Source organism: Rhinopithecus roxellana, chromosome 13 (genome assembly GCF_007565055.1).
Source record: "Rhinopithecus roxellana isolate Shanxi Qingling chromosome 13, ASM756505v1, whole genome shotgun sequence".
Lineage (NCBI taxonomy): Eukaryota > Metazoa > Chordata > Mammalia > Primates > Cercopithecidae > Rhinopithecus > Rhinopithecus roxellana.
In genome coordinates, this window is record NC_044561.1 from 128,261,026 (window position 1) to 128,282,212 (window position 21,187).

At 42.3% G+C, this 21,187-nt stretch overlaps 1 protein-coding gene across 2 annotated transcripts in view; it reads right to left on the reverse strand.

Annotated features, from left to right (window-relative positions):
* The window catches only part of TSHZ2 (teashirt zinc finger homeobox 2), a 550,341-nt gene that overhangs the window by 223,663 nt on the left and 305,491 nt on the right, over positions 1-21,187 (reverse strand). The window contains exon 2 of one of the 2 annotated variants that reach the window (XM_010363386.2): positions 7,672-10,738. In XM_010363386.2, coding sequence (XP_010361688.2) covers positions 7,680-10,738 — 3,059 coding nt within the window. In that variant the 3' untranslated portion in view covers positions 7,672-7,679. The remainder of the gene's footprint in view (positions 1-7,671; positions 10,739-21,187) is intronic. The other variant, XM_030915142.1, reaches the window with a different exon arrangement.

Consider the following 21,187-nt stretch of genomic DNA (forward strand, 5'->3'; position numbering starts at 1 on the left):
AGTTTTGCTGTGAGGATTAGACAAATACCATAGGTCAAATGTGCTGGGTAACAGCATTGACTAAATATCCTAAGGAGTAGAGAACACACACCATTTCGCAAGCTATGCCAGCAGTGAGTATTGTGCCCTAAGGCAAGAGATGTATCAGTAGAAGGCAAAAGATTTATATAATCTGAAAAGAAACCAGAGTATATTAGGAGAGCAGGGTGATCAACTCGCCTGGTTTGTCTGGAATTTTCTGGTTTCAGTCTCAAATCCCTGGAACCCTTCTGGCCAAGTCCTGGGTAAGCCTGAATGGCTGGTTCCTCTCCAGGGGACCCCAGCCTGCCCCTCTCCTCTGAGTAGCAGCAACTTGATGAAATCTTCAGAAGAAGGAAGTAGAGTTTCCTAAAGAACAGCCCAGTATCCTCTGAGATGGGGACAAGCGGCATTCATGTAAGAGCCCAAAGCCCTAGTGGGGTTACCTTGAGGGAGAGGGGACAAAGACCACCGAGAAACAGGGCCAGTGTTTCCACCTGACCTGCCACCAGATCCAGGGGCTGCAAACCAGCAGCCTAGGAGTTGAATCTGGTCTCTGATATACTTTGTTTGGCTTGAAGGGTGTTCAGAACAAAAACAACAAAACAAACTAAAACCCAAACGAAACCAAACCACATCCATAAAAAAAAACCTCTTGACTACAACACTGGGGAGCTCCCACAAAGATCTGGATTTGCTACTTCTTTGGAAACCACCGGTGCTGTGCAAGGCCTCCTTGCTTCCCTGTGACTGTCCCTGCTGGCATGCTAGGGTCCTCCAGGTCACCGCCCAGCCCTGGGAGCACTTGTCTTCATGATCCCTAATATTTGGGAACTGGTATCCACTGTTTGCTGCAAATAAACATTCAACAGTCTTGATGCTGAATGCCAGTTTTAAGGTAAATTTGTGTTTATTGATGGCTATGAAGTATGGGTAGGTGGGAGATGATTCCGTGGCAAGTCAAATTTGCCCAAAATTCATTGAGAAAAAGCTCTTGGTCACAACAATTAGAAGATGTCTGAGTTGGAAAGTATCTGTTTTTTGTTTATTGTCACAGATAAAAGGTATAGAATCAGCCCCATGGAAACACCTTCTGTGCCTAAAAATATTCTGTGCCTCCTGCAAGTAAACAAATAAATAAATACCCAAAGAAACACACGAACATGTTCCAGGAAACAAACCAAACCAAACACCCATTTTCCTTACACTCCTGGCTTCTTGGGCTTCCGGAGATGAATGTGCTCAACAGCCACACAGAGTTCTGTAAAACCCCCAAATGTGACATGTACCTGTGGCTGCTGGTATCCCTTTCCCCTCCAGGTGAGCCTCACATGTCATTTACACTGGATTTAATAGGAGAACATGACATGCACTGATTTTCAACAAACTCCTGATCTTCCAGGAGAGAGTCAGGAAAGAAGGCAACTGCACACCAAATCCTCTTCTATTTTGGTACCCTTAACACATTCCCTTATCTCCCTGGCCTACATATCATTTAACAAACTGCCCTGCGATTCTTGCAGGGCGTGGCGTCATGACTGATTTAAAATCCCCGCATTGCTAAAACTGCATTGTTCTTCATCAAGTTGAGTCATTTTTATGTGAAGTGTCAAGCTCCCTAACAAATAACTCCTGCCAGACAAATCAAGTTCCTCGTCTTAGAGCCGAGGCTAAATAGTTTATAGCTTTAATCTGCTCACCGAGGTGTGCAGTCTATGACAGTAATTATAAATGCAAGGAGAAATTATAGCTGAATGCTTTAACTGCATTAGGAGCCGTTTGATGAACAATCATGAACGCCTGCTCATTTCCAACAATAGAGGGCAAGTTAGTGTCAATGCGTTAGAGAGATTTCAGTTCTGCATGGCTTTTTCTCCCATTTACCACAGAATGTCACTTGTCTCCTAGAAAGTAGAAAAAAGCATCATGGAAAGCTTTAAACTTGATAGTTTAAAAAAAAAAAGACAAAGAGAAATGCAGGGAAAACTGTTTATCATTATGACTTCTTTTTCTCTGTTTGTTTGGCGGCAGGTTGAGTTTCAAATTAGCTCAGTGAAGGTAACTGCTTGTTTACTTACTAGAGGCCTTAAAAAAAAAAAAAAAAAAAATCCTCCCCAAGCCATTTTTTGAGAGGTCTTTATTGGAGAAAGACTTCTTTGCAGGAAGGGCAAGTTCAAAAGCCTCACAGGAAGCAGCTCTGGCAACCGTGTGAACCTCCACTAGATTCTGCTCCTCCTCTGCAACCACCTAAGCTAATGACACAATTTAGCTCTTTATTTTCCCCTCCTCACTTTCACAGAAAGACGTTTTTAATTTAGCTGAAGAATTACACAAATGTATTTTAAAGACATAAATCCATATAAAAAATATGAGCTAATTAAAACATTGCACTCCCTGTCGCTCATGGATTTTCAATTTAGCAAAAGAAAAAAGAATTGCATCTGGTTAAATGAAAAGATGATACTGATGGCAGATTGGAGTAAATGAAAAATAATGTTACTCTATATTAAAGCACCAAATTATACACGTCAGGATTGAGCATTCAAAAGTCCAAATGAGGGGGAAGGTGCAATGGAGGCCGAGATACGTACACAGAGTTAAGCCAGATCCTTTTGAAAAAATGCAAATGTTAAGGAAGACGATGCATTGGTTTCTTGCTGCTTGAGAGATGCTACAGTCTTGTACTTGACCCTGTTTCTCAGTTCTCATTTCGTCTCCCTAAAATGAATTCCCAAGGGTCAGAATGAGGACGTTCTTTTTTAATCTTAGGTATATATATTTTCACTGGAATTTGGGTCATTTCTTGGTTAGACAGCATATGGCAAATGTATAATTACCTGATTGAACAAGAGCATTAAAAGAAAGAGAACAAGGATGTTCTGCTTCACCCTGCAGGTCAGTCCTGGGCCCCTGAGTTGCAGTGTTTGATAGCTGGAGCCTCCAAAAGACCCAGGAAAGTGCCCTTTCTCCTCTCAACTTTTAGGCCACATTTTACAGCTTTTTCTCTGGGCTGTTGGAGGCACATCTGGCCATTAGTATTGCCTAGAAACCTTCAGGCAAGGAGGAGGAAACTAAGGAGCAGGAGAAAGTTGATAAGCATTGGAAAGTCCTGGGTTCGAATCCTGCCTCCAGGCTTAGTTTTATGCTCTTGGACAAATCATGAAACTCTTGGAGCTTTGGTTTACCTCTCTGCAAAATGAGGATAATATGAATAATTACGCCTGAGTTATAAAAAGAGGCCAGTCAATGAGAGTTTCACTGTCATTGTTATCTGAATCAAAGAGCAGGTTGAGGTTTTGGAGGATTATTAATTAGTTAGAGTTAGGAAGTTGCTGCGAGTTCTCTATGCTGCAGGTGAGGCTACAGAGCATGGTAAGAGCATGCAGCGGCTCTGCCTAGAACTTGCTTTTCTTATAGACCTACTATGTGCTTTTCTTGTAAACCTACTACGGGCTTTAAGGAAAATAATTACATACATTTAATTCTCACAACCTTCCTACGAGAAGGATATTATGTCCACATCATATAGATGTAGAAGTGGGGCATGTCTTCATGAAAGCGGGTGAATTGGGGTTTAAACCCAGCAGTCTTTTCCAAACACTGCCTCTGAGACCTCTGTTCCCCATCCTGGCTTCCCCCAGAACCAGGCAGAGGCACCTCCTGTGTGCTCCTTTCAGCATTTCCCCTAGAGTTTTTCATCTATTTGTCTGCCACTAGCCTCAAAGGCAGACTCTTGTCCTGGTTATGGCTTACTCCCTAGGAATTAGCACAGTGCTTGCTGTGGAACGATGACTTTCTAGATATGTCATAATGAATGAGTGAGGCTCAGAGATTGCAGGACCTTGGGGAATTCAGGCAGAATTTCTCTGCCTCCATTTTCTCCTCCCTATCATGAGTGAATCAACCTCCACTTCGTAGGGCTGTTTGTGAGAATAAAGTAAAATAATGTTTGCAAAGTACTTGCTGCAAGGCCTGGCACATTTTGCTATTATAATTGGTAGAACTGCTGCTTCACTATTATACTTCCATTGTTAAATATAATAGAGTCCAGTGCATAGTAAAAGCACAGCCAATATTTGTTGAAGGATGAAAGTAATGCAGGGAAGGAAGAAAAGAAGGAAGGAAAGAAAAAAGGAAGGAAGAAAAGAAGGGAAAGAGAAAGGAATGAAGGAACAAAGGAGGGAAAAGAGGATGAAAGGGAGGAATATTTATTTAATGGAGGAAGGAATGGTTGATGCCATTAATAGACATTAATTTGTCCAGACTGTTTTATTCTTCCCAATTGCCATATTATCTATGCTGTTAAGATTGCCAGATTTAGCTAATAAAAATACAGGATGCCCAGTTAAATTTGAATTCTGATAAACAATGAATACTTTTAAAATATAAGTATGGCCCATGCAATATTTGGGCCAGACTTACATTCAAAACATATTTATCATTTATCTGAAATATAAATTTAACTGGACATCCATTCTGTATTTTGTCTGGCAACCTTACACGCTTTTCACCCTGAACATGTGTTTTTATCAAGCCGCCCACAACAGAAGTGGCAGCTCATTGGACTAGAATACTTTCCTGCCAGCAATTTCAAGGCTAGGTGTGCTGTTAAACTTGTACACTATATTACACAGTAATGACTATAATTTCAAGCCTTTATGCATTTCAGACTCATTGATTTGCTCTCAGTTTAATTTCTATTAGTCAAGAGCATGTGTCTTTTAAAGATATATACAGATACCTATTGAAACTGTTCTAGATTACTTATGTCCCTAAAATAGAGATGCACACTTAATATTTTCTAATGAATTTTTAATGAAATGTTGCATTTAATATTTGGCAGAGCATTTTGCAGGATTTAAGATATAGCTGATAAAGGAAAGAAAATTCAGATCAAAAGTTGTGTGTTTCAGAGCACATAGATAGGTTAAAGCTCTCAAATTTTCCATGAAATCTTGATCCTACTTCCTAAAAGATCATGTCATTTTGCACAATTTGTGCTATCATGCATTACAGCTAAGATGAGAGTTCCAGACAACAAATGATGTTATTTCATGACCATTTACAAACCTTACATGCATCATTCTAAGCAATGGGCAAGGTATTGCATAAATGTTGTTCTAAAAGAGGACCCTGGGGGTGGAGGCATTTTTTTCTAAGATGACCAAAGCACCAAGAATCGACCTTTGTACAGATGGGGGAAACCTTCAGGCAGATAGGAGTATTATTAGGATGAACACAAACACAGCTAGTACCTGCACCATCTTTTCTGTTTACAAAACATACGTACATGCCCATAGCTCTGAGTGAGTCCCAAACACTCAAACCTGTTTTTCTTCAATCCTCTCAGAACCACAGCCTAATGGTGCTTGTAAAGATGGAGCTTTGGTTTTGTATAATGAAAACACTAATACGATGCTTTTGGGGTCCAAATTAGATATACTCATCCTGTACAAACGCAGGGAGGTGCCAAAATGGCTATCTTATCTATGTATTTAACAGATTTGTGAGTACCTTTTGTATATGTTTTTCCAAATTATTGGTTTACCTTTGAATCCCTAGAACAGGTATCATACATTCCAGATTCTGACTGACGATGGATCAAGCTTTTTTTTCCCTTCCCTCTTCCTATCTACATATCACAATGTTTTGGCAATTATATTAATTTTCTAAAAAAAAAAAAAAGATTACAAACCTAACAGGCAGAAAAGTGGTCTTTGTTATAGTACAAATAAATATTACCTATTTGTCCTCTTCACCATGGTTTCAATCCACCACTATTGGATTTGAAATATCTTTCTTCTCTCTAGGTATTCTGTGTATGTGCCACCCCCCCCCCCACCCCCCGGCTTTTTTTTTTTAAAGAACCAGGAAAACATAATGGCAAGTTATATAAGATTTAAAATGTTATGTAGCAAATAAATAGGACGCTGTCAAGCCCCAAGCTCAGGTGTGAATTCAATGGATGCATTTTGGCTTTTCTTTCAATTTCGTGAGCTGAACAAATCATGCTTGGAAAGAATGAGAAGAATCTGCCAATAACACATTTAATCATGATGATAAAAACATGCAAACCAGAAAGACAGTCTTCATTTGGGACCAGATAGCAATTAGAGTTATAGGAGGACTCCTCTCCATCAGAAGCCTAGATCTCCTCACTCAGGGGAAAGCCCTAGGTCGGATATTTGAACTTTTTATTTCATCTTGGCCATCCTCACACTCAGTAAACCTCTCTGTCTGATGTGAGGCGAGCCCAAAGCCCTGCCATGTAAATACCGCTCTCTACCTGGAACTCTCCTGGTGTCTTACCTTTCTAGCTTGTTCTGAAAGTCTTCTGTTTATAAACCAATGCTCTGACAATAGGGGGTGGTGAGCGATTATATGTTATTAGTTTTTCATATTTGATTGTGAATTAATTAAGAGCTAATTAGTTAGGAGCAAATCTGTAACTTAGCATGACATAAACTGGATTGGTCAGTGCGGAAGGTTTAGTTCAGGTTGGGTTCCCGTCTTGGGGAATGGCCGAAGGTGGAGGAACACGTGAACACATAGGAGGGCTCTTAGTGTGTGGGGGAATCCTGCTGGAAGGGAGAGAAAAAGAAGTACAGAAAACACAAATAGGCAAATGAAAGAGATTTGTTAAGACTCAGCCTTGCTTATACTCAATTTGAAAATGGCTGGTGAAACTAATCTGCCAGGGCATTTGACCTTGGTCTCTGCCCTGTTTCCTAAAAATGATAGAAATGGTCTGGGCATGGATGACTATATAAGGCATGGAACTTCTATGATACATGATGCAAATAATCTTCAAGCTGTGGGACTCCATGCACATTAAGTATACAGAAAGCCATTTGTTTCTTTATGTGAAATGAAACCTCAAGGTCACACATTGCCTCTATCTTTGTTAAAGGTGGGCTCTAATATTGGCCTGTCCACAAGACAACCAAAAGATGAAAGAAGAAAATAAGCTTCTTCTCTTTTCATCTCAATGTTTTGCGAAGACGACTATTTTTCTACCAACCTGTTTAGGGCACATGCTTATTCATAGGACATGTAATGTAGAAAATAACCAAAGGGAAGAGGGTGGAAGGTGGCAATGGCTAAAAAGTAAACTGCAAAAAGCATTCATTACAAGTAACAATCCTAAAGACAACTTCAAGCTATTCATGAGTTGATTAAAGAATCTCTATATAGTAACTACATCTAGCACTCTCCAATCTTTCTTCCGTTGCTCACCTTCTTGTCACCTTATAAGTCATTGGCATTGCTATGGAAAGGTAGAGTGGTGAAATGGAATGGCGACAGAAGTTAGTATCTAATAATTAAAATGAAAGATAGCCTTGGCTGGACACTTGAACTTGCCTTGGGTAATTCAGGATTATGGATGATGAAGTCCTAGAAAAAGCAGTAGTAATCTGTGAACTTTATCTCTCTAAACCCATTTTATTCTAGTTCCCAGCTCTAGACTGGAGGACTTGAGAGAATGATTAGGACTTAGTTTTCATGTTCTGGTCTTTCATAAAAATAAATCCTACTCAAGCAAGCTACTACCCTGCTTGGCATTGGGAGACACTAGCTGCCTCTAAGCAGACCCATCTCCCTGTAAGAAGCTCCTCACCAGGCTAGTCGCAATGCCTCGGAGCAAACTCATACCTGCAGAGCTATTCTTCATCCACGTCTGTTACAAACTGTGAATGGTGTTCGGGTGACTTGCTGTGCGTTTTGCTTAGGTGGAGTTTTACTGCATGTTTGCTCACAAATGTCCGACAGCACAACTTACACTTGAATTTAGAGTCTGTGTCCTCTTCCACAGCTATTGTTTCCGGAGACCTCTGAGCCGACGATACCCGGGAGATCTCTTGCTCCACCTTGCTTTGCTGGTCCACTGACAAGCGAGTCATGTCCTTCATTTGGAAACCCAGGTGAGATTCTAAGTGACTGATGTAGGTAGAAGGGGTTCTGAACTGGGAAGCACAGTCACTGCAATAAAAGATGGGGTGGCCTTTGTCCATGTTTTTTAGAAATTTTGTCCCGCCCGTTTTCCTAAGCTGGTACTTGACGTTGGCCAGCCAGTGACTGATAGTGGTCATTGAGAGTCCCGTAAACTTCGAGATTTGCATACGCTCTTGTGGGCCCAGATCAGACAGCAGGTATTTGCCCTCTGATGTCTGGAAGAGGCTTGAGGCAAACTGGGCTTGTAGAATCAGAAGATGCTGAGGATTCCAGTTGGACTGCCGGCCTTTTCTTTTATGCAAAGTTGAGACTTCACTGGAGACATCCTCAAAGCGTCTGACATCCATTTCCAGCTTCATGGGAGGGATCCTGGAAGAGGAGGCTGGCTTTGGGGTGGTGGCTTTGGGGAGGACTTTCACCATGTCAGCGATGTCAGACAGAGCGTGCTTCTGAGGTGGGGACATACAGGATTGTGCTTGCGAGGACTCAGCTTTCTTGCTTTTGGACTTGGTCAGGTCAATGGGCTGATCGCTGTTCTCAAACAGGTAGCGCCTGGACACGCTGGCTGGCCTTGTGGAGGTGGGACTCAAGACCGGCTTGTCCATGACACTGAGATTGGACTTGTGGAACATGGAAATTGTGCTTGAACTTGGGCTGGAGCAGGAAGGTGAGCGCAAGGGCTCCGTGGCTTTGCCCAGGTGATTGTTCAGGACGGACTGCAGGGCGCTGAGTGGGTTGATGCATGGCAGGGCCGGGGCGTGGTTGGGGAGGGCGCACCCGTTGCTCAGAGCAGACGTAGGCTCCAAGGGCTGGGGTTTCTCTTTCTCGCTGCCCTCTTTCATCAGCTTGTCCTCCTTCAGGGAACCCAGCTCAGTCTTTTTGGCTTCTGGAGGCGTTTCGCTTTTGTGGAAAGAATCGCCCTCACTGTGGCTGAAAGATGAGGCCTCTTCATGGGGACTTTCTTTCCCACACTCCTTCACGGCTTCATCTTTGTCTTCTGACTCCTTCTTGATTTGAGTGTAAGGGGCCAGGTGTGTGGGCACAGAAACGAGTGGCATCATTTTCCACTTTGGTGCAATGGGCCTCAGCTTGTTGGTGAGATTAGGCCGGATCTGCAGTACCTGGGATCCCATAGGCAAAGGCGGCTTGGCGCCCTCAGACAGCTGGTAGGCTGCGTGGATGCTGGGGTAGGCACTCCAGCTGGGGGCCCCGTTTTGGGCTTTGTTGATGGCTGTGGTGACAGTATTTTCCAAAGATTTCAAAATGTCACCTCCACCCTTTGAGCCATCTTCCAAGTCCTCCTCCCTTAGGTATTGATATTTGATTGTAGGGTCTAAAGGTTTTTGTAGAGAATCATCATAGTCCTCACTTTTCACGACTTTCTCATCCTTGCTGGTTTCCTCTGGCCTTTCTTTTTTACTCTCTTTCTTTAGCTCAGTTGTAGAGGCTGTACAATCTGATACTGAGTTACTGGATGGCTTGGGAGCCAGAGAATCACTGTTTGGGGCCTCGGACAACGACTGCATTTTCTCCACTGCTAGCGGGTCTAATACCAGCTGCTTCCCTTTCTTGGAGGCAGAGCTGGTGACCTTGAGAAAGTGACCTGTGACCATCATGTGGGTGGTGAGCTGCTGCAAGGTGTCATGGGAGCTCCCACACTCCATGCACTTTAAGATCTGGGACTTGCAGGCCTCAAACTGCCAGGTGTAGCTGGCTCCATTTTGGTAGCCATAGCGGTTGTTGGAGGACAACTGCAAGTTGGCGTTCTTCTGAGAAAAAGAATCTGCAAAAGATCCTGTGGTTGAATCGGGGGAACACGGCCGATTGACATCAAAAACGCGTTTTTTCGCCGGGGTGACCATTTTCGAGGAAATGGTTGGGACTGGCTCCTTCAAAGGCACTTTTTGGTAATGTTTTGTTTTAATCATGTGGACGCTCAAATCTTGGAGGGAATCGAAGGAGTCGCCACAAAACATACATTTCAGAACCTTTTGAGCATCCTCCTTGTCCATATCCTGGAAAGCCCTTTTCCGGGGCTTTGAATAGCTTGTGGGTCTGAGCTTGTCCTTTTTGCGGTTGTCATCTTGATAGTGGCCCGTTTCATTCATGTGCACAGTCAACTCGACTAGGGTGTCATAGGCCGCGCTGCACTGTCGGCACCGGAATCTGCTGGCCCCTGTGAACACAGTCCCGCACATCTTGCTGCTCTGCCGGTACAACTGCACCGAGCTGAACAGGCTGGGTTTCGAGACGGACCTAGAAGGCAAGTTCTGCTGCAGGCTTTTGGACAGAGCGTCTTGGTGCCAGTCAAAATCACTCTTGTTGCTGCCGTTTCGGGTGTCACAGTTCCGCCTCTCACTACTGGACAGCTTGAAGCCCAGGCCCAGGCCTGACCAGTAGGAATCCGACAGGATGTTGGCGTAGACAGCAGTCATTTTATCCATGCAGTTGTGTGCTTCGTTTGGAAGCTTGACGTGAGTGTTTGCTTTCTTGTCCGAGGCATCTCGGCCGCAGACACTCTTGATGTCCGACACCTGATCACTGGCATCGCTCAGCAGAGACTCATTCTCGGCATCCTGATTGGACAAATGACTTCCCGGAGAGTTCTGGTAACTGAAGCAGCCTTTTTGCTCTGGGCCTGTTTCTAGCTCCTCGTCCGTCCCTGTGTCATTGCCACCCTGCAGTTGAGCTACTGAACCGCTGTCCTCCTCCTCCTCTTCTTCTTTTATTTCCTCCTCTTCTTTCAGCTGTTCCTCCTGGGCGTAGCCTGCAAAAGAAGAAGCAGCGATGAAACGACAGTAACAGGCTCCATATTCCATTCCAGTTTCCTTACATAGACCAAGTGCTTCCCATGCCGAACTGAACAGTGATTTGATCTACACTTTTATAAACTGTGAGCAATGGACACAGGAAAAGCCAAATTGAGTTTTTCGTGCCATCTACTGCTTTTTTTTTTTTTTAATTGGCAGGAGTCATAATTCTTTATAAATGCCTAGGGTCCCAAGTTAATAATTTTCAGGTTTGAGAAATATCTTTCTAATATTCCTGTAGTGGGATAGTTGCTAAATTCATGTGTATGGCCGGGCGCGGTGGCTCAAGCCTGTAATCCCAGCACTTTGGGAGGCCGAGACGGGCGGATCACGAGGTCAGGAGATCGAGACCATCCTGGCTAACACGGTGAAACCCCGTCTCTACTAAAAAATACAAAAAACTAGCCGGGCGAGGTGGCGGGCGCCTGTAGTCCCAGCTACTCCGGAGGCTGAGGCAGGAGAATGGCGTAAACCCGGGAGGCGGAGCTTGCAGTGAGCTGAGATCCGGCCACTGCACTCCAGCCTGGGCGACTGAGCAAGACTCCGTCTCAAAAAAAAAAAAAAAAAAAAAAAAGAAAATTCATGTGTATGATTTTTAGGAAATCTGGATTGAAATTCATATCCCATTAAAGTCATACCTCTACAGGGAAGAATGTTGGCTCATAAGGAGACTAAGACTTGACTCTTGGCATTTAGATGGTAAAGTTTACCAAGGCACTTGTATATATTGGCATATAACCACATAAATAAATCACTTTTGAGTGCTCAGAAGTAATTTGGGTGCACAGCCATTATATTTTTTGATAGCCACTGTCTTTTTGCTATAACATTTTTATATGTAGAGAATCACACAGCAGGAAGAGAGATTATGGGGTATGCAAATAAAATCTATTGATCGTTGAAAAATTATATAAGCTCAGCAAATATAATGACTTTAAAATAATCGCAAATGGTGCTAGAATGGGAGATTTGGCGACTATCTTATTATTCTAAAACAGGTTTATGAAGACCTTTCCAGACAAGGTTGAGAATGCCCTCTCGATCTTGTGCCTGTAATTTCAAATGCACTGTGATTTGTGGGTACCCAGTCATGAGATGCCAATTATATATTTGATTTGTAGATGCAAAATGCTATTGGGGATGCATGCTTTCCCTTCTCTGAAAGGATTTAGGACCAGTAATTGCATAGGGAAAATGAAGACATGAGCGAGCCGGTGCAAAGGGAATTAATGGGCAAATATCCATCAATGGAGATGGGGAATGTGACATTATGCCTATGGGCTCATTTTCTTCACCTGGCCTTTTCAGAACCATGCAGATAAAATGCAACCAAAGAAGTCCCAAAGAAAAGGAGATCCAGTTTTAGGTTTGCAAGGCCTGCATGATCTTAATGCAATTTTTTTTTTTTTTAAATGAACTTCTATCTCCTCTATCTGTAGCAGGTAGTGACTTGCGGAAAACCTTAGAGCAGGCTCTGTTATTTCCAGTCACTAAAGACAAAGCTTGGAAAAGGAGTGGCCATGCACTGGAGGGCCGTCCAGCGAGGCAGGCACAAAGAATTAGAAGAGAAGGGGGCTTGCTAGGATAAAGCAGTAACTCCTAAGGCTGCCACTGCTGCTGAAGATAAAGAATATTTATTGAGCAATTACTGTCTCCTAGGAAGTAAACTAAACACTGCAAATGCATTCTTTCATTTTGTCTAATATCTGTATGAAGTGGCCACTATTATTTTCATTTCACAGAGGGGGAAACTGAGGCTTTAAGGTAAGGACATTCACCCAAGGCCACACAGCTAGCATTGCAGAGTGAGGACATACACCCAGGTCTGCCTGATGGGAGAATGCCTGAACATAGGAGATGCTGCTGTCTTTGGATTGCCAACCTAATGAAGAGGAACCCTTTGAGGAGACCCAAAGGCTAAAGGTTAAGCAGTGGAATTTCATTGAAATGTCACTAAATAGATAACCACATCAGAGGGGAAAACTGTGGGAAAACTGGAGACAAGAGCCCATGATTTTAGTGACAGAATACCATAAAACAAGATGAAATGTATAAATTCAGTCTAGCCATGAGTTTTATGGCCGTGTTAGTTATTTTCCTGCTGTTGGTGTGGTGTGTTTTACCTTCCTAGCAAATTGACAGGTGGATTTTTTATTACATTGGCATTACTGGTCTCTAGTCTCAAAAATTGGTTTGAAGAAACAACAACTACTCAAGCTAGTCCAAAAACCATTAATAAGCGGTCACAACTTTCAGGAAAACTGTAGTTTAAAATGACCATAGGGCTGAATCAGATTATTCCTGTTGGTATCATACCATTTTCTTTTTCCTGGATTAACTTGTGTGTTTGCAAAAAATAGGTATACCATTCAAGGAGAAAGTCTCTGTTATAAAATTAATACACTAAATAACAACTGGTAAAATAAGTTGTTACTGAGCCAAGTAAAATACATCAGGGAATCAGACAAATTTCATCAATCAAATAGGGTCACTTTGAGAATGAAGGGAATGCTATTAATCTGGAACATATACTGGGTCAATAGGTATTCAGCAGGATGGTCCAGGCTAAGACACATGGTGACCCCACCTACGGCTCACGTAATCACAGCAACCAAGAAGCAAGTAAAGAAATTTGGGGGTTTGGTGGCGATGAGGACTTTCTCCAATTGTCATCACAATTGGCTAAGGGCGTTTCTGGGTTTCATTCATCTCAGTATTTTCAGTGCCTAGCACCGTGCCTGACATTTAGCAAGAAGCTGGGAAGTAATTCATGTTATTTTGTGTGTACGTTGATGAAATATACATACATGCGCTCTAATGCTTGCGCCCATGCGTACACACACACACACACTCTGCCCATCCAATACAGTCATTTTCAAACTAGGAGAAAAGAAGTGTTCTTTTTTTTTTTCACTGACATTTGGAAGCAGAGCTTTCCGGACCAGCTCAACCTCACAATCTACTTTGTCCTTCTAAATGGATTCCGCAGAAGAAAAGTCAGAGACAGCAAACGCCTCCCCCACAATACAGATAAAATTTTCTGCTTAATTAGGCATTGACATGTTTACTATAACCTTTACAGAAGAGTAACTCGTGCCGAGAGACCCTTTTTGTCTGTTTTCCTCTGCAGAGCAGACTAAATCTCATGCACTGGATAAGGTAAGGCATTGAAAAGCCTCATACAAAAAGTGCCAAACATCTGTCAAAGTGAGTGTATTTTAACAAAGGCTGAGGGTTCCAAGGAGTTTTTTTAAAAAACACATTTCAATATTATACATCTAAAACTGTTCATTTGACTTAAGTGATTTTGTTTGCCACCAGCAGTTGGGGCAAGAGAGGAAAAGCAGCCAGAACAGGGGTGATCTGGATGAATAATGAATATCAGTCTCTCTCTCTATTGATGACTTGTTTAATAAGATTGCATCATGTGTAAGTCTTAGTATAAGTGGATGAGTGGCAAGTTTATTCTTACGAATACTTATTTAATGAAAGAAAACTATCACAGTTATGCCAAAGCACAGGACGAAAGAACTGTTCTCTATAGAACTTCCTTGTTGATTGGGAGTCGAAGATCAAACTTCATAGTGGCAAAAATTTCCTTTTTCAACCTAAATTTCCAGTTTCATCCATTTCCCCAGCTTGACTCCGGCCACATGAGATGTCCCCATTCCTGGAACAACTGATTCAAGAGCAAATTTGGTCCATTCTTTGACTGAACTACTGACTCAAGAGACCATTTTTCTCCCACTCCATGGCCACTGCTCTAGGCTGGGCCACCATATTGTCGCCTAGGTTGGACAATGAGCTTCCTGCTTCTACTTCCCAGAGTCTGCTCTTCAGTGAACTGCTAGAAGATTCTTCGTAAAAGGGATTAGGTCATGACGTCCCTCTGTTTTAACTCCTGCAGTGTCTTTCTGTTGTGCTTACTATAAAATCTCAACCCTTAGCATTTTCTACAAGAGCCTGCAGGATGTGTCCTTGGCCAACCTCCCTGCTCCTCTCTCAGCACCCATGGCCTGCTCTTCTTGCCTAGGAAACAATAGCCTACTTGCTCTTCCTTGAGCCCACCAATCCTTCTCCTGACTGAGGCTTTCTGCCTTTGCAGATTTTTCTGACCAAAAATTTCTTCTGCACCATCACATAGGGGGCTCCATCAAGTCTCAGCTCTGATGGGCTCTTCTCAGTGAGGCCTTTCCTGATGTCTCCCCTGCTCTGTGTAACTATCCATCACATCACCCTACTGCCTGAAATCCCTGGAGCACTTACCAGACTCTGAAATAAGCCCATTTGTTTATTGATTGATGTCTTCTTATACGGTATGTAAAGTTAGAATAGCTATCCCCATGCAGTCAGAATGTTCCTCTCCAGTGCTCAGTTCACATCCTGGCACAGAGTGATGTCGACAAACTATTTGAATGAATGAATGAATAGATTATACAGTAAAAAGGTTTATTCCAGCTGCAAACTCTGGATCCGTTCCTCAGCAGTGCAATTGGTACTTCTGGTGGGTAAAGAGCTCCCCACCCCCAGCCCATGTAGATCGATGTGAATTACAATCATAATAATCAACTTCACTCAATAATAAAACCAGAGCTGTGTGCCGAGGCTCACACTTGTAATCCCAGCATTTTGGGAGGCTGAGGCGGGCGGATCATCCGAGGTCAGGAGTTTGAGACCAGCCTGGCCAACATGGTGAAACCCAGTTTCTACTAAAAAAAAAAAAAAAAAAAAAGAAAATTGGCCAGGTGTGGTGGCACATGCTTGTAACCCCAGCTACTCGGGAAACTGAGGCAGGAGAATCACATGAAGTGGGAGATGGAGGTTGTAAGGAGCTGAGATTGTGCCACTGCACTCCAGCCTGGGCAACAGAGTGAGACTCTGTCTGAAATGAAATGAAATGAAATAAAATAAAACCAGAGCATCACCATAAATCATCTTTTCAGAACAACCCAGCTACCAACTTCCTTGCTGTCCAACTTCTTTGAGCTGTGGATTTACACTCCTAAGTATAAAGGCTGCAAATAAGCAACAAGACCACAAAAGCATCAGAATCTATGCTTTTAATGTGAACAGACTTCGATTCAACAAAGATTCACACATGGGAACTTTGAAAGTATGGACTAATTTTATCATGGATAAAGTCCATTAGCTGGTCTACTATAAACAACATTATACATGTATTAGCAGACATACATATTACAGTAGCCTTCCCCTGAATTCTTCATTTAAAAAAGAAGAAATATTATTGGAGAAGAATATTTTATATGCTGCATTTGTCTTACCCTAATAGTATGTGGGTAAAAATTACAAATAAACCCTTACATTTTATTTTCTTCCTACAGAAATTTTCTTTCATATGAAAGTTTAATGGCTGGGCATGGTGGCTCACACCTGTAATCTCAGTACTTGTGGGAAACTGAGGCATGAGGATTACATGAGCCCAGGAATTGGAGACCAGCTTGTGCAATATAGCAAGACCATTTCTACAAAAAAAATTAAAAAAAATAGCCAGGCATAATGGTGCATGTCTATGGTCCCAGCTACTCGGGTGGCTGAGGTGGGAGGATCACTTGAGCCCAGAAGGTTGAGGCTGCAGTGAGCTGTGATCACGCCACTGCACTGCAGTCTGGGTGACAGAGCAAGATCCTGTCCCAAAAAACAACAACAACAAGAGAAAAACAATTATTTTAAAAAATATACTACCTCAATTGTTTCCAAACCTCTAGTCAGAATGATTTAAATGAAATTGTGCAAAATAATTCATGGGTGGTATGGTGTTAGATACCAGACTTTTGCTGGGCATACATTTCTGTAGTCACCTTGTAAGTCCACAGTAGTGTTTACAGTAAAAACACTGACAGTTTTAGAAATGGCAGTAGAAGTGGAACCGTTATAACATTAAGAACAGTTAAAAACTCAAGAAGGTTGATTTTTAAAAACTAAACCAGAATTCAACCAAGACCTCATTTAAAAACATATCCGATGGTGACAGGATCATTTTCGCCAATCTACTGCACTAAATGACTGTTTAAAGTCACAGGAAGGTGCCACAGGGTTCAAGGCAGACGTCAATGAGGAGATCGCGAGAATTTCTCAGCGTGTACCCAGTAGCTACAAAAAATGATGACTCGGAATAAGAGCTCCCTGTCATGTGTCTCTAGTGTTTTGGTGACTGTGGTCTAAAAGTCTGTTAATATGTATATTATTATTGGCACTAATTGGCATGCATGTTCGCAGGCTGAGTAAAGAGATACAGGATTCAGTGTTCAAGGAAGTTGAGCTATTCTCAAGGGTAGCTAGGCCTGGAGTGAGGGCCTCTCGGAGGGCCATAGGGAGGGATCCCTCTGCTTTTTGTTTCAGGAGAGAGGAAGTCTAGAGAGCTGTGGGATCCTGGCACCATTCCTGAGCACAGATTTCATTTACAGAGAATCCAGGTACCACAGGCCAGGGCCCAGGGTGTTTGCTGGCTGGAGAAGTTATCTACGTTCATGCACATTTTTAAACAGAAAAATGTTCAAAAAGAAACATAAAATTTGTGGTGTGTGGATTTTTATCCCTGGCATGTCACATATAACATAAGTATTACTGATATATACAGATCGAGAGAGAAGAGTTTACTGCCTCCTCTGTCTGAATGTCAGAACCAAACAAATAGAATTCTTTGTTTAAAAGACTGCTGGAGATGGCGTGGGTATAGTGATAGGGGGTCATCCTGAACCCATCAGTACTTGCGAAGGTAAATGGGGAGGTTTCTGGTGGTCATCAAAACAACAATCTCTCTCTCTTTTTTTCAATTTCCTGAAGATGGTTTGGTTAATTGGAATATTTTACATGTACCACACATGCATACCAGGTGGGGTCTGTCTGAACACTTAACATATGCTTGTTGCTTCTTTCTTGGGCCGTCGTTACAGCTCTTTGGACTGTAAAACGTTTTCTAATCACATTTTGTGAGTTTCTCCACATCTCGGTCATCAGCAAAAAAACGGCTAAGCTACTTGAAGTCAGGGGAAGTGGATACTCTGTCATCCCTTTGTGGTTCATCTGCTTATTCATTCAATCAAGAAATATTTATTCTGCAGTTACCACATGCAAGACACTTTAGTGGAGTTTCACTGGGACTTTCGTCACCGTGGGTCTTTCAAGGCCAAGGCAAGTAGAGAGGTGAGTTATGGAGAGAAGTTGGATGCTGAGTTATGGAGACAGAGGTCATGAAAAGGTCACACATTACTGAAGGCAGGCAGGTAATGAAAATGGGCAAAGCAGGCCAGGTGGAGGAAAATACGTTTTCAGTTGTGAAGGTAAGGAATCATGGATACTCAGCTAGACTGGACACTTGGCTAGAGGGCACCAAGGGCTGTGAGTAACAGGAAAGTTTATGGCACATCAAAAGCACAGTAGACCAGGTGCAGTGGCTCACGCTTGTAATCCCAGTACTTTGGGAGGCAGAAGTGGGCGGATCACATGAGGTCAGGAGTTTGAGACAAGCCTGGCCAATGTGGTGAAACCTCATCTCTATTAAAAATACAAAAAATTAGCCAGGTGTGGTAGTGCATGCCTGTAATCTCAGCTACTTGGGAGGCTGAGTGGCAGGAGAATCTCTTGAACACGGGAGGCAGAGGTTGCAGAGAGCCGAGATCACGCCACTGCATTCCAGCCTGTCCACGAGAGCAAGACTCTGTTAAAAAAAAAAAAAAAAAAAAAAAAAAAAAAAAAAGCACAGCTGCTACTGAAGGACTTTCATGGAGTCTAGGAATGCCAGGTATTTCATTTGGGACAAACCATGTGGACAAAACTAAATACATCTGAGACCCAACCATCTGCAACCTCTGAACCACAGGAACCAGGGGTTAGAGAATCTGGTGTGCTTTTCTGGTTCTCTCTCCTATCAGCTCTTTGACCTATGTCTTCATCTGTCAACCTCAGATAGGAGTGACCATCCCAAGCCTGACTGACTGAAAGGGCCCTATCAGGACCAAAGAAGAAGTGTATTGTAAACCCACACTGTTCACGTAGGGTTGACGAATGGTGTCAGCATCACCTGCGAGCTTGTTAGAAATGCAGGCTCTCAGCCCCACCCCAAGTCTGCAGAATAGAAATCATTTAACAAGGTCCCTACAGGATTCCTATGCTCCAGAAAGTTTAGGAAGTTTGGATGTACATTGCAAAACTGTTAATTAGTAGAGAGATATTTAGCAATCTACTTCTCTATGCCTATGTTCACCAATGTATGTGGGAACCAGCTTTGTGAAAAGATAATACAACTTTGAAGATTTTCAGCCCGTGGCCCCTCCAGATACCAAAAGACTAAATGCCTATGGCTTAGATGGTTGCTCCCAGTTTATACTGGAAAACACCAACCAAGAGAGAAATAAATTGCTGATTCAAGAACTGATCAGTTAACAGGGTAGATAAGATGTCCCCTCAGCCTTGGGATCAGGCAGACCTTGGTTTACTGCGTGATGTCATCTTGGGAAAATTACTGAAACTTTCAAAGGCACAGCTTCCTCATCTATAAAATAGGAATATAATAGTATCTACTTCTTAAGATGCTTTAGAGTATTGCATGTGATAAAGTACGTGAAATACCAAGAATGCAGGGCTACCTTCCAACTTCTCAGCCCTGGTTCTAGGCACTTTCCAACCTCTGTACATCTGATCTTCAACCTGAACCCACAGATGGCTGAAATCAGTTGAATCTGGCATTCTTTGTTATCCCTAAATCTTATTCCAAGCCAACAGCTTTTAGATGGTATTCACAATAGATAAGAACCAGCTTTGTTTATGTGTCATGCATAAGAATGCATAAGAAAAGAGCTTCCTTCAGTTTGGGGTTTGTTATTTAATATTAAATCACTTGTACAAGGAGCCAGTGGTATGTGTGCCGGGAACTTCCGTAGAAGTGATGTACAAACATCAAATAGCAAGTTATTAGGTCATTACCCGTAATGGTAATGTCTGCAATCCTCAAGAAATAAAGCAACCCACCATCTGAGAAAAAAGGTCTTTGTTAGAGGCCTCGGGCTTTGCATTGAGAGAGGTGACAAATGCTTAAAGCAGAAGGTCTCCAAGAAAAATGCTTTATATTCAGCTACCTAGAATTTCAGTCCAGCGTATATTATCATTGCGACACGTCTTGGTGACAATTTAAAAAAGCAGAGTGAGAAAATATTCATGGAGAAGGGTGAGAAGGGGACCACTTTATAAGCTTTTTGGTAGCTCCAGTTTAGAAATCATTATCCTTACATTATCCTTACACCCAGAGAGTCACAAATCAGGAACAGAGGAGAAAACAAAGTGAAACAAAACAGGAACAAAGAAACTACACAATAGAACTGAGACTTTCCCACTAAATTAAGGTTTTTAGTTGTTGAGTTTTCAAGTGGTAACAAGTATTTTCAGCAAGGCATGCATGCTTATTTTCTATACATTTATTCCGCATAAGGATATATAAACACACACACACACATATAGTTCCTTCCAAGACTGGAGAGGTTTTTTTTTTTTTTTCTTTTCCAAGAAAAGGGACAGTGAATCATTGTCCAAAACGACCTTCAGAAAGTATACGAAGCTGCTGCACCATCTGTATTTTTTCAGACATATATTCTAATTTTACTTGAAATAACATCATTAGCACAGCCATCCCACAGAGCTAGAAGGTGATCTTGTTTCCTTTTTGCCTGGCTTGAAGTCAAACATCTTTTCTTTTTTTTGGCAAATGCTGCTTCTCTCTCTGAAATATTTCATGCAGATAATGGATAATGACCAGTTCTCACTGCCTTTTCTCGAAAACGTCTAACTGCATTAGCCAACAATGGACAAATTTTAACCTGCTTCTTTTGCTAAGTTCATGGCTGTGACTACTTCGAAAGAAAGAAAGAAAGAAAGAAAGAAAGAAAGAAAGAAAGAAAGAAAGAAAGAAAGAAAGAAAGAAAAGAAAGAGAGAGAGAGAGAGAGAGAGGAAGGAAGGAAGGAAGGAAAGAAAAGAAAAGAAAAGAAAGAGAGAAACCCACTGTCCTCTTAGAAAAACTACATTGGCACTGTCAGAAAGGCAGGCTGGACTTCAATTTTCTGGTGAAAAGTCTTTGCTGTCTCTAGAAGAATCACAGAAGCCTGAGGTGGAAAGAATTTTCATGTCATTGGGCCAATTTCTCATTCAGGAAAGGGCTTCCTGGCCTTGGTATCCTTAAATGGCTCAGATGCTTGACCTTCCAACCTTTCTTCTTCATGTTGGACTCTCCACCAGCACAGTCATTGTTACTAGCCTGCTATGAGGACCACACTGTATGGGAACCATTTCTATTCCTCACACTTAGGAGTTGAGCCGTGTTTCCATCACGGTACAATCTGATCGAATGAAAGGATTGGGGAGAACTTTCAGTTTAAGCTTTTATGATATGCTTTCA